Source organism: Acomys russatus, chromosome 24 (assembly GCF_903995435.1).
Source record: "Acomys russatus chromosome 24, mAcoRus1.1, whole genome shotgun sequence".
Taxonomy (NCBI): domain Eukaryota; kingdom Metazoa; phylum Chordata; class Mammalia; order Rodentia; family Muridae; genus Acomys; species Acomys russatus.
In genome coordinates, this window is record NC_067160.1 from 48,333,559 (window position 1) to 48,347,381 (window position 13,823).

General features: G+C 48.9%; 1 protein-coding gene across 1 annotated transcript in view; it reads left to right on the forward strand.

Annotated features, from left to right (window-relative positions):
- Window positions 1-5,092, forward strand: part of LOC127207046 (complement C5) — a 79,166-nt gene extending 74,074 nt beyond the window's left edge. The window contains exons 37-41 of the mRNA XM_051166331.1: window positions 177-260; window positions 1,287-1,376; window positions 1,906-1,989; window positions 3,494-3,632; window positions 4,851-5,092. Coding sequence (XP_051022288.1) covers window positions 177-260; window positions 1,287-1,376; window positions 1,906-1,989; window positions 3,494-3,632; window positions 4,851-4,989 — 536 coding nt within the window. The 3' untranslated portion in view covers window positions 4,990-5,092. The remainder of the gene's footprint in view (window positions 1-176; window positions 261-1,286; window positions 1,377-1,905; window positions 1,990-3,493; window positions 3,633-4,850) is intronic.
- The last annotated feature ends 8,731 nt before the right edge of the window (window positions 5,093-13,823 follow it).

Consider the following 13,823-nt stretch of genomic DNA (forward strand, 5'->3'; position numbering starts at 1 on the left):
CACAGAGCCAAAACTAACAAACCGGAGAGGGGTCTTCTTCAGGCCTAGGGACACTCCCCAGGAGCCATAAGTTAAAAGACTGAAATAGATCATCTCTGAGGCCCCTCGTAAGAGACTCAGCAACCAATAAACAGTGGTCACCAGCCACTTCCTGTAACCGTGTCTCCGTCCCACAGACAAACAGTGCACCATGTTCTACAGTACCTCTGACACCAGGCTGCAGAGAGTTTGTGAAGGAACTACATGCCAGTGTGTAGAGGGTAAGCGCCTGGGCAGCCTGCCCTTCCCTGTTGGAAGGGAATCTTGGGAAGTTATTTAGCCAAATTGTCATTTGTCAGCTGACTGAAAAGTAATGATTCTTAAAAACCTCCCAAACACCCTGGTGGGACCCTGTTCAAGAGCAGAGAAACACCACCCAGTTGGCTGGGGGTATCCTAGGGGACATAATGTGGCTTCCTTTTAACTTTCACCTAATTTGTTTTTTAAGGAAAGGAAAAGAACCAAAGAGAACAGAGATGCTAGGCCACCAGGTCTTCATCCTCTCACCCTTTTTAACTTTGTTTTGCTTTGGTTGGTTGGTTTTTTGTTTTTGTTTTTCAAGACAAGCTTTCTCTGTGTAGCTCTGGCTGTCCTGGACTCGCTTTGTAGACCAGGCTGGCTTCAAACTCTCAGAGGTCTGCCTGCCTCTGCCTCCCAAGTGCTATGATTACAGGCGTGCGCCACCACGCCTGGCTCCTCTCACTCTTAATTCCAGTGAATAGAATTTCCTGTCACTTCTCAGAGTTTAATTCTGTCTCTTGGAAGTCAAAGGCAGCCTTTTTGCCAACTCACCAAAACCCACAGAAGTCAACATGAGTTCTCCATGAGAGTCCAGGTTTTTGTCCCGTCTATTGGGATTTCTTTATTTGTGTTTGTTTTGTGGTTTTGGGTTGTTTTTTTTTTTCTACTTCTTAGGTCCTTATTGTGCCATCTTATAGCTAGAAATCAAATTATCATTTATGTTCATTAAACTCCTACAATAGAACTTACTCCCCACTTGCTCCCTTCAAGGGAAAGAGGCTCATTTCTGAAGAGCTGGCTGTGGCGCGACGTTGGTTGGCAGGTTTAACATTTGCTTTTTATAACATTTCACTTCATCGAAGAGAAAACGGACAGGTCTTAGGGCTACGGCATTTATAATAAATGGTCCCAGACTGTCTCAGGGCTCGTTGGAGACTGTTTCCTCCCACAGGGAGCGCCTGCTTCAGAACACTAACCTAACTTTCACCATTCTCCACATGACTCAGCTGACTGTGGGCAACTGCAGCCGGAACTGGACCTGACCATCTCCACAGACACCAGGAAAGAAACAGCGTGTCAGCCAGAGATTGCGTACGGTGAGTGCAGATGCTCAGCAGACTTCTCTTAAACACGAAACTCCATCAGTGCATGTTCGATTAGAAAGGCGAAACACTGCACATTAGTGACGTTATGTGAGTATAGCGTATCTTAGGTCCCTTGAAGGAAAAGGTCAGGTACAACACAAGTTTCATAAGGACCCTTTAAAAACGCAACCCACCATCACTATGTACCAGGGGGGAAACTGAGGCTCAAGGACATTAAAAGTTTGCTCGAGGCCACAAGGGACATAAGTGAAGTGCCCCTGGTCCTGCTGGTTTTGTCTACAGAATCTGCTCGGTACAGCAGATGAACCTTAGCTGCTTGTGGCTCCCTCTATTTCCTTCCTTTGATGTCATCTTCATTTTTTTTTTTTTAAATCTTACAATTTGGCCAAGGGGGTTGGGGAAGATCCTTGGAATGACTGCCTTGACAACTGCTATCCTCTTTCTTCGTCTGACGGCAAACCCCGGCTTCCGCCAGGGACGGCGTTGGTAGCGTTCATTTTGTCCTGTTTTGTCTGCCCAGCTTACAAGGTGAGGATCACGTCCACCACGGAAGAAAACATTTTTGTCAAGTACACTGCGACTCTTCTGGACATTTACAAAACAGGTGAGCACCCCTCCTTCCCCCTCAATAGTCAGGGCGCCTGTGCACCAGGCATTGTGTCCGGCACAGAGGGCGTGACTTGCAGGGATCACACCTTCTCACTGAATCTGCTCGTCACGGACGTCAGCAAATGCTTTATATCTCAGCAAAAGCCATAACCGCCTTTAGCCTTTAGTGTTTCGTTTCAAGATATTGAGATCTCAACATAGCCACACTGCTTTGTGTAGCAGTTGGGGACCTTGAAGGTACTGGGAATGTGTCTCAGAGGTTGCTCCACCAGGACGCTGTGTCCCTAGACAGTCGAAGAAAACTAGTTTGGCTGGTGTGTTATGTGGTAATCGGTGGTACTAGAGAACATTTGTTATGTGGACAGCAGTTATATACACTTGCCTGACAGATCAGGAGTTCCTCAATCATTAGCTGTTAGGAGACTGTCACTGCTTAACAGCTGGTTAATGACGCTTAATATTATAGCAGCGAGTCGGGTGTGATCCCCTCCCTAAGAAGCGTCTGGTGTGTCTGAGAACTGACACATGTGGAGCAAACCATGAGAGCAGGAATCCAGGAGTAAATGCTGGGGGGGGGGGTGGGGTGCGGTGGCCCATGGGTAAAAGTGCTTACTGGTCAAGCATGACCCCTGAGTTCAGATGCCAGCACTACTGTAAGCAGCCAGATGCAATGGTGGACGCCCATAGGCCCTGTGCTGGAGACTTGAGGGCCATAAACAAATGGATCTCGGGAGTTTACTGGCCATCAAGTCTAGTCAAAATGGAGACCTGCAGCCTAAGAGGCCTTGTCTCCAAAATTAAGGTGGAAAGTGGTAGAGAGGAAGGTGCCCAAAGTCGCCATCTTGCCTTCACAAGCACATATATGTACACCAGAGAAAGAGAGAGGGAAAGGAGGGAAGGAGGAGGAGGTTAGATAGATTAAGGTATAAAGGTATAAAAGAAGTGATGGAGGGGCATTCCGAGCAGAAGTGTCACGCCATGGCACTTCTGAATCCTTTAGGAATCCCAAAGTCATCGTCCATTAAATTTCCCATCCCTTCACATCATGTGCTTTCCTAGAAAGTTGACCGTTGCCAGCTGCCAACTACATGAGGTAGTAAGCAGTGCACACTACATGAGGTAAGCAGTGCACAACTACTGAGCAGTGCTCCTGGATCCATGAGGAGTAAAAACACGTAGTGATTCTTTTTTTTTTTTTTTTTTTTTTTCCACATAGTGATTCTTACTTGGCCCTCAGCACTTTTCATATGTTATAGCCCGCTCAGCCTCCCTAGCTGTTCTGCACTGAGTCAGTGTTCAGATGAGGGGACTGCGTCCTTACTCCAGGGCGCATGTATAAGTAGCCAGAGCCACCCAGTGGGAACCAGCACCGCTGGGGTTAAACCCAGACAGTCGGCCTCTTCAACAGTGTTCATCCCTCCTGAGGAGGAACACAGCAGAGAGTCCGTGACCGTGACATTGGATGTGGCTATGATACCCCCGCCTTGTGTGTCTCTCAGGGGAAGCCGCTGCTGAGAAGGACTCTGAAGTCACCTTCATTAAGAAGATGAGCTGTGCCAATGCCAACCTGGCGAAAGGGAAGCAGTATTTAATCATGGGCAAAGAGGCTCTGCAGATCAAACACCACTTCAGCTTCAAGTAAGTCATCAGCATGGGTCTCCTCTCCCACCTGAGTGCCATTTGGTCTTAACTACACTCACCTCCCATTGGTACCTCAGTTTCAACCAACACATCATTATGGCTATAAAAGAAGAACCCTGAATGTCAAACACAGGGTTATTGGCCACCAACATAGCACTTAGAGCCTTGACTGAAGGATAAGCCATCCGATGCCGGGTGAATTGAGAACACATATCCACATCCTTTCCCCCCTCCCCCCCCCCATCGCCTCTGATGCTCCCTCAGTGTGCAGAGTTGTAATTGCGAGTAGAAGAGTGTTTAAATGTGGGGCCTGATTACCTGGAGAGAGCTGGCCTTGCGAGATGAGATGACAGGCTTTGTCAGTAAAGCGCTGGCTGTGCAAGTGCGAAGAGCCGAGTTCAATCACCAGAGCCTACATCAAAAAACAACAACAAAACAAACAAACAAAATCAGGCATGTGGGGGTGGAGAGACTGCTCTGTGGTCGAGAGCACTGACTGTTTGCTCTTCCAGAGGCCCCAGGTTTGATTCCCAGCACCCACATGGTGGCTTACAACAACCTGGGGTCCAGATGCTCTTCTGGGGTCTGCAGGCACCAGACATCACATGTGGCCCACAAATGTGCAGCCAGACAAAATGCCCACACACACTAAATAAATAATAGTTAAAACCAAGCAGGCATGGTAGAGCATACTTATAATTCCAGCGCTAGAGAGACAGACAAGTGGGTCCCTGGGGCTTGCGTGTCAGGCTGCCTCGCCTGCTGGCAAAGTCTAGGCCAGTAAGAGGCTTTGTCTCCCCAACGACAAAAATAAAAACATAAAAAACAACAACCACAAAAACACACAGAGACACTGTGTGAAGGACAATCGCCAAGGTTGACCTCTGCTTTCACATGCACCTACCCCCACACACACCCCCACACACGCACATGTGCGCGCGCGCGCACACACACACACACACACACACACACACACACACACACACACACAGGACAGATCTTAGCCTAGACCCCATTACTACCTTCTAACAAGGAAGTCATCAAACAGCAAAGGTTCATGATCTTTCTCTAGGCTGATGCTGAACAGTGTGGGTGTAGGGTTGAGGGGGGGAACCACAACACACACACATGCACACATCTTCCCAAGGAAACCAAGTACAGCTCTCCCCTGCTTGTGGCCACCATCACCAACACTGTTTCCATTTGCCTTGCTAGGTATATATACCCCCTAGATTCCTCCACCTGGATTGAATATTGGCCCACAGACACGACGTGTTCATCGTGTCAAGCATTTTTAGCTAATTTGGACGAGTTTGCTGAAGACATCTTTTTAAACGGCTGCGAAAATGCCTGAGGGGTTTCTGCTGCTGCACGGCTTTCCGGTGTGCTCCTGTCTCTTTCTCCTAGGGGGCCAGGCTCACTTGAAAACTTACCCTCAAATTCGCTGCACTTTCTTTTTAATAAAGCACATGTTGAAGAGTTACGACTTTGTGAAATGATCTAGCTTTGTGGGGACACAAAGACAGGCCCCCCAGGCTGTTGGACATCAACACCAATAAACTGGAACGACTCTGGCAACTTAGCAGTCAGGAGTGTCTGTTGGGGCCAGAAGAAGAGACCCACTGAAATGTAGCCCCTTATAAAAACATGCCGGGCTTGAAACAAAATTACCAAGGACAGAAAACGCCATAAAAGCTTGACTTTGCACTCAAAAGGATTAAAAATTATGTCATTTTATGCTGGCTCAGCTTCAGGGACACCAAGGGAGGGGGGGGGATGTGAGGGTAGAGAACCGTGACCCCGGAAGGCCACCCCCAGAGCCCTGGCATCCTGAGAAGGCAGCAGGGTTGACCTCTGCTGGCTCCCCTCTCCTGCTCACTTGTACCTCTGACAGGAAAGCCTTCTGCTCCCCTCTCCCTCTCCCCTCAGTATCCATTTCTCCAGGAACTCACTCTTGCCGGTAATTGCTCTACCAGAAGGCAGGCCCCAGGGCAAAAACCCAATGAAAGGAAACCAAGGTTCAGGAGACTGTCATTCTGTGCGGGGACTTCGCCTCTCCCGGATCCTAATACGCTTTATACAGGCGGTCAGCTTATACAGAGGTTAGATTTCAAGCGACACTGGGAGTAGCACTTCAAGTCTTAGGAGGAGTTCTCATAGCTGTCGCCATGCAGTGTCTCAAGGTCTCACAAAATGTAGGGGGTGCTTAGCACCCCCATTTTACAAATGCCAAAATGGAGGCTCCAAAACATACAGCGAGCCCCCAGCCTCCTGAGAGGTTATAAACAGATCAAAGCCCAGGGGCGTCCCATGCCCACACTCCTGCACAACCCAGGGCTTGTGCCCGTTGATTCTAAGATGAAAGCAAATATAACCACAGTGCCTTAAGCACAGGCTAACTAGTCCCACTGAATTAACATAAGAAACGTGTAAATAGGTCAGCTGCTGTCATGGTAATGAGGACAGAAGGAATCTGCCTTTCACCAAGTCAGTGAAACTATCTGAGGCTTCGCAGCTTGTCTCATCAGTGCAGGGACTTTTCTACTTCCAGGAAGTAGGGACTTTTTGGTGTCAAAGCCCACACTGCACAGCAAATGACCAAGATCCCAAGCAAAAGGGGAGGGGTTTCAGCTAAGCGTGCCCGCGTGTGACTGCCACCTCTGCTTGCTGAGCGAAGGGTGGAGAGGCCCTGCTTCCGTGGCACAAATCTCCAAACTATTGGGCTTCTGTCCCCAAGGGCGGTGGCAAATAGGCCAGACCACAGTCACCAGACTAAGCCATAAATGCAGCTGAACTGTTGGTCCTCGAGTGTGTCAACTCCTCTTCAGCTCCACCCGCCCCCCCCCCCATGCCTCTGAGCACACCTCCTTACGTCACGCTGTGTGACATTCCAGATGGGGCCAAATCCTGCCTCGCCCTGAGCTTCTCCTTCAAGGCACTTATTCTTAAATCACCTGCCGTGATTTAATCACAGAGGATTGCGTGGCCTGTGGCCACCCTGCATCCATTATGATGAGCTCTGCAAAGGCCAGGTCTGAGAGCACTCTGTTCGCCTTTATTTCCAGGGTCTGGCATTGTGCCGGGGACATGACAGGGATCCAGGAAGCTCTTGCCTCTGAGCAACTCACTCCTAGGGGGAGACCGTGAAGATCCAAGTTCGAGATCCAGCTTTGCCCCCAGCTGGGAGATTAAGCTCCCTTCAGCCTCTCTGATAGCCTGAAGAACAAGGGGCCTGGTCCCCTACTTGTTTCCAGCTACAGCACTAAGATTGTCCGATGATCTTATGACGAGAAAGAAGCAGCAAACAAAACCAGGCGTGCGTATGCATGCAACAGTGGGATATGCATTTCTGTCTGCAAATGTGAAGAGAGTCCAAGGCGTTGTCCGGAACTTCCTAGAGAAGAGCTGTAGAGGAATGCTAAGTGAATGTGTCAGCCATCAATAAAGCGCTGTTTAGCCAATCAGCTGGGCAGAAGGACAGGAAGTGGAAGGCGGGTCTTCCCATAGGGGAAGAGAAAAGTTTGACGGTTGGAGGAGGATGGGGGGTGGGGAGGGACTTGACGAGGATTGGCCCAGGGGTCACAGTGGCAAGTGCTTGGAATATATATGTATGTTATAAGGTTTAGAGTAGTTTGTTTAGTTTATGGGTAGATTAGAATCCGTTCAGACTCTGCCCAGCAAAGTACTGGCAGCTTTAAAGTACGTTTCAGTCTCCCTGTGTCAGTTATTTGCCTTGTAGGCCCAAGGGATACAATTTATTGTAACAAAGAACATCAGGACCTAGGGAAGTGGAGGCGGGTAGGAGAGTCTTCAGAGAGGAGAGACATAAGCAAGTCACCCCAGAGGTTAGCCTGAGCATCGACAGTTTCCATGTAAGAGCTCTATGATACACTATACTGGGAAACATAGAGGCAGCTTGTCCAAGTCTCGGCTTAAAATCTTCTTTTACCATAGCTGTGTCCAAAAGTAACTCTAAGAAAGCCTATTAAGTAAAAAAATCTAGGTTTTTTTTTTTTTTCTTAAGGAAAAGTCAATTTGACATAGAAATAGTTGAGATTTAAGAAATTGCACGCTGAGCATGGTGGCGCACACCTGTGATCCCAGCACTCGGGAGGCAGAGGCAGGCGGATCTCTGTGAGTTCGAGGCCAGCCTGGTCTGCAAAGCAAGTCTGGGACAGCTAAGGCTACACTCTAGAGAAAACCTGTCTCAAAAAGAAACCAAAAAAAAAAAAGTTCATTTTAGGTTGGTATCTTAGAGTTTTATTGCTGTGAAGAGACACCGTGAACATGGCAACTCTTATAAAAGAAAACATTGAATTTGGGCTGGCTTATGTTTTCAGAGGTTTAGTCCATTATCATCATGGCAGGAAGCATGGCAGCCTGCAGGCAGACATGGTGCTGGAGGAGCCCAGAGCTGTACACCTTGATCTGAAGGCAGCTAGGAGGAGACTGGAATTCCACAGTGGGCAGAGCTTAAACATAGGAGACCTCCAAGCCCAACCCCACAGTGGCATACTTCCTCCATCAAGGCCACACCTACTCCAACAAGGCCATACCTCCTAATAGTACCATCCCCTGTGGGCCAAGCATTCAAACACATGAGTCTATGGGGGCCAAACCTATTCAAACCACCACAGTTGGGCAGACAGCTGAGTCAGGAAAACTCAATTCCTAGAATCTGTAAAGAGCTGTGAGTGGTGGCATACATTCATGACCCCAGTGCTGAGCAGGTGGGGACAGGTGGGTTATGGGGGCTCTCTGGCCAACCATTCTTGTTTTGGTGAGTCTCAGACCTTGTCCGAAGAAAAGAAGGAGGAGAAGGAAGAAGAGGAGGCGAGGGAGGAATGGAATGGTTGGCTTCAATAAGCATATTGCTTGCTCATCTTTGTCATGGGCTGGCTTCTGTCAACATGTTGGGCATCATGGGTCATATGGCCTCTGTAGCAGCCGCTCCGCTCTCTCGGAGAGCAAGCACCGCTGGGAATAGCACGTAGGGAATGGGTGTGAGCGAAGCAAGATGGATTTGACCCTTGGTTGGCAGTGTGCCCCCCCCCTTGAGCATGTCAATCAGCAGGAGGTGAGTGTGTAAGGCAGAAGAGAATGGGGTGAGCAAATGTGCTGAGACAGCTCAGGTCTCAGAGCCCAGCAGGAAGGACCAACTGAGGCATGCAAGGAGGCCGATTGTCTAGAAAGAAGGAAGCTGAGCGGACTACAGTGTATAACACACTGTCTTTCGGTGGGAAGAGGCCGCTGGAGTTTCTAGTCATGGATTTAAGGAGGGACAGGTCAGCCTGGGTTCTGGGATTTCTTCCAGCCACATTCATGCTCTGTTCAGAACCTAAAGCCACAGAGCACGCAGTCAGTTCAGCCAGGGACACTTGTAAGCCGATAGAATTTGTTGACTTTGTGAGGAAGAACACACCGTGAGGAGTATTAACAAAGGCTTATGGGATTAGGGCTGTGGTAGGTGATTTGGGAGAATTCAAGGGAGCAGAGCTCTGCTCTGTGCTGAACACAGGTGCAATCCTATAATGGGCATCTTGACTCTCTTCTAGCTGGAAAAAAAACGGCCACTAGCTCCCAGATTTAGTCAGAAGAGGGGGATGTGTTTGTTTTTATGGTTTGGACAATGTTTTTGTTGTTTTTTATTCTCTGCTCAAACATGATTATAGAAGTACTCTTGTTGTTGTGGTGGTGGTGGTGGTGGTTGTTGTTGTTGTGGTCTTGATGTGTTTTGTCTGGCCTTGGCACTCTGTGACATAATACACAAAGAACACTCTAGCCTAGCCTCACACACCAAGCCAACTCCTACAGACACCAAGGCCAGCGTCAGTGTCAAGGGCTGCTCTCCTCTAACACACATGCATGCCATTTCAGGGGCACCCCTGAAAGCCCATTTAGGGCCCTCTCAGAAGCGAAAACCCCTGTCTTGAGAGCTGGATTTAGCATCCCAATCTGAAGGCTCCTGAAGACACAGAACAACTCAAAGTTAAGTTTCTGTGGCCTTATCCTACACAGGACCAGTTCTATACAGTGAACGTGACAACCATATATTACCAGGGACATGAGCTTTAACTTGGATTGGGAGAGGAAACTGTTCCTTTACGGGGTTAGAGAGACAGGTCAGCTGGCAAAATTCAAGACTCCCTCAGAAGTCATTTGACCAGCCCCCTCCCTCCCCACTTCACAAGTGGAACAAGGAAGCCAGGGTCCGCAGCAGAGTTAGTTAGACACACAGCACTGGGTCCTCTTCTCCTCTGTTGGTGGCCTGAGGTCCTCCCACCAGCTCCACAACAGAATCGGTAACAGAGAAGGCAGGTGTCACCCAGTGGGAATAAGAAGTGAGATAGTGGCCTATGAGTCAGAAGAGCAGTCCCCAAAAGCCCAGTACAAAGGAAACTGGTTCTACCGCTGCGTTAACTTCTGCTTATCTGTGTGACGCTACCCTGGCTTGTGAGCCTGGGGAAGTCCTAGAACCTCACCCATAAAAGTGAAAGTGACGTGCCCTCAGCCTTGGCAGCTGCAAAGATTAGGAACTCCTTATGTGCCAACCAGGTAGCAATGGCCTGCACTGGCTGTGGGATTTCACCTCCTCTCTGTGTCTCCCTTCTCTTTTGGAAAAGAGGTGATAGCCTGCTCCAGGCCCCGCTTACAGATCCATTGCAAGGATGAACCAGATCAAAGAGACAAAGAGGGCTGGAGAGATGGCTCGGCGATTAGGAGCACTGGCTACTCTTGCAGGGGACCTTTGTTTGATTCCAGCCCCTGAATGGTGGCTCAGAACCATCTATAGCTCCAGCTCCAAGGGACCTGATGCCCCCTCTTCTAACCTCTGTGAACGACAGAGTATGCATATGGCACACATGCATACATACCAGCAAAACACTTATACACATAAAATAAATATTTTTTAATAAAGAGTAAACAGCATTTCAATCATAGAACAAAAGCAGACAGTCTTACAGTGTTACCTTCTTTGCTTCATTGCTACAGAAAAATACCTGGCCAAAGCAACTTAAGGGAGAAGGGGCCTATGCTGGCTCACAGTTCCAAAGAGGCACCGTCCATTGTGGTAGGGAAAGCAGGAGTGTGAGGTGGGTTGGTCACACTGTGTGGGCAGTCAGGAAGCCGAGCAAGAACAGGAAGTGGGACTGAGCTACAAAGCCTCAAGGCCCGCCCCCGGTGGTATACTTCTTCCTGTAAGTCCCCACGTCTTAAAGATCCCATGACTTTCCCAAACAGCACTGCATAGGAACCGCTAAAGGCACAGCATGGAACATGCAAAACACTGGGCTATTGTGTTGTTTACTTTTAACTGTCAATTTGACAAGGTCTAGAATCCCCTGGAATTATGTAGATCAGGTTGGCCCGTGGGAACGTCTTGGGGGCGGGGGGGGGGGGGGGATTGTCTCTTTAATTGCTATAGGAAGACCCAGCCCACTGTGGGCAGCATCATTCCCTCTGCAGAGTCCCAGAACTGTGTAAGAGTGGTGGCAACTAGCTAAACAGAAGCAGAAACAAGCAGGCAGCATGGACACATTCGCTTGCCTCTGCTCTTGGCTGTTCATGTGATGCTTATAACTTTCTGCCTTGACTTCCTTGCAGCTGAGGGCTGTAACCTGGAAGTGTGAGCCGGGTGAGGCCCTTCCTCCCTAAGTTACTTGTTCTGGGCTAGCGTACCAAAGCCACAGCAATGGAAGTAGAACAGCTTTCAGATGGCAACAGACACCGAGGACACGGCGGGCGCGATGAAGTGTTTCTTGGCAGCCACGGTACAGGGGAACGGTGTCCTATGCAGAGGCCCATGACAGGGGCAGAATGTGGAGAGGATGCACACAAAATGTGGACTCACACTATGACTACAGAGACACTCACCTAGAATAAGCCAGGGCAGAGGGAGAGTGCCTCTTGTGGAGCCTCCTTGGCTCGAGGCCCTGGGCAAATTGTGCTAAGGAGGGTTATCAGGAAGGAGCGGGACTATGTTCTGCGAAAAGAAAAAAAAATGGGTGGAAAGATCCAGGGAACATTAAAGAAAGGCAGGAGAAGGAAGGCCCAGGTGGGAGGAAGGCATAGGACAGCCAGGGCGGCAGACCTGTTTGCAATGAAGGGTTCAGAGTTTTGTTTTTGTTTGTTGGTTGGTTAAGATTTATTTATTTATTATTTATACATTATTCTGCCTGCATGTGAGCCAGCAGACGAGAAGAGGGCACCAGATCTCATTACAGATGGTTGTGAGCCACCATGTGGTTGCTGGGAATTGAACTCAGGACCTTTGGGAGAACAGCCAGTGCCCTTAACCTCTGAGCCATCTCTCCAGCCCAGGGTTCAGAGTTTTAAGGGAGGGACCCACCTGAGATAGATGGAGGCAAGAATCACATTGTTGGGTAGGTCCAAACACAGCATAGCATAACTAAGCCTACCTCCCCAGCCATCTGTCTACTCCCAAAGCCCTTAAACCCCTGGCATCTTGTAGAGGACACTGAGTAAAACACTTACACACATAAAATAAATATTTTTTTAATAAAGAGTAAAAATCATTTCAACCATAGAACAAAAGCAGACAGTCTTACAGTCTTACCTTCTTTGCTTCATTACTACAGAAAAATATCTGACCTACCAACCTCATATTAATTTGCTCATATTAATTGCTGTCTAATTAGCAAGCTTGCCCAGCATGTGCGGAGCACGCTCACATCAGCCACTTGTGGAGAAACGAGGCGTCACTGCCTTGATAAGAAGTTGAGAGAACTGAGACTGCTTGCTTCTGCAGCCCTCTGAATCTCTAGCAGAACGTGTTATTTGTCCCCTCCCCATTCTGTGATTTGTCCCCCTTTGCAGAGCATCAGATAGACCTAAGAGGACTTTACATCCCCCTTTGTGTGTGGCTGTCATCTTATACACAAGAACAGAGGGAGCAGCGCCATCTCCTCTCTGTCTTGCTCTTACCGGGACAGATTACAAAAGCCATATAAAGTGCATGCATGTGCCCACACATGCACACACACTTGTGGATGTCCATATGCAGGAATCAAAGGTGAATCCACTAGTTTCTCAGAATATGCCTCCCACTGCAGGGCTTGTAAGAGGAAGCAAGGCCGGGTGGTTCTTGCTGGAGTCTGGGGAGAAGGAAGGCTCCACCCGTAGAGGCGACCTCTGAGAGGAGTTTTAAAGAATGACCAGGATTGGACTGGAGAGACAGCTCTGTTGGTAAACTCTACTTGCCATATAAGCTCGAGGAACTGAGTCAAAGCTCCAGCACCCACATTACAGAGCTGGGTGTGCAGTGTGTGTTTGTGATCCTAGCTCTAGGGAGGCCGAGGTAGGAAGACAGACCCCTGGAGCTAGCTGGCCAGCTAGCCTAGTCTCAACACACAAAATGGGGTGGCTGAGGAGCAACACCTAAGGTTGACCTCTGACCTGAGCGTGCTTGTAGGAAAACCATTGCTTAGTCTATTAAAAACAATGGCCAGGATTTGGATTTCAGACCGGAAGCATCAAAGGAGATGAGGATAGACAATCTTCTGTGTTTGTGTAAATGAGACAAGTGGAGGAGAAAGCCAGGTGGAACCAAAAGCAGAGAAGAATCTGATTCCTTCCTGTAGGAGGTGAGAAGTTTTGCAAGGCAGGGGCCAGGGGAGGAGGATTGCGGGGGTGGGGGGGAATGGGGTTCTGGGGAGGATGGCGACTAACCTGCAGTGAAATGTGCTCTGTATCTCCTTGCATCATTACCCACTGTCTTTAAGATGAAAAACAAACCCAGCACCTTCCAGGACCGGCTTTCTTTTCAAGACAACTGCAAAGTGGAATTAAATATATATAAGAGAAATCTAGTCTTGATGGCCACTGCCTCCTTAAGGGGCCTTGGTACTGATGCTGGCTGCAGGACCCTACACCCTGCTAAAGTCCAGGGCACCAAGAGTCGATGGGGAGGAGCTCCAGGGGAGGAGGTGGGAACGCCACCCTCCGAAGTCACAAGGAAAGGACTCTGAGCTGGAGCACTGTGGTGTGACCTCTCTCGGACTCCACTTTGGGTCAGGTGGGAAAGCCCAAGAGTCTCAGAAGACAAAAGCGGGTTGGGTTCAAATTCCAGGACTTCTCCCTCCCTTTCTCTTCTTAAGACCTCTTTATCTTAATCTTTGAAGGGAAAATAAAACTACCCACCCCAGGAGGCCACTTGAGAAGGTTTTG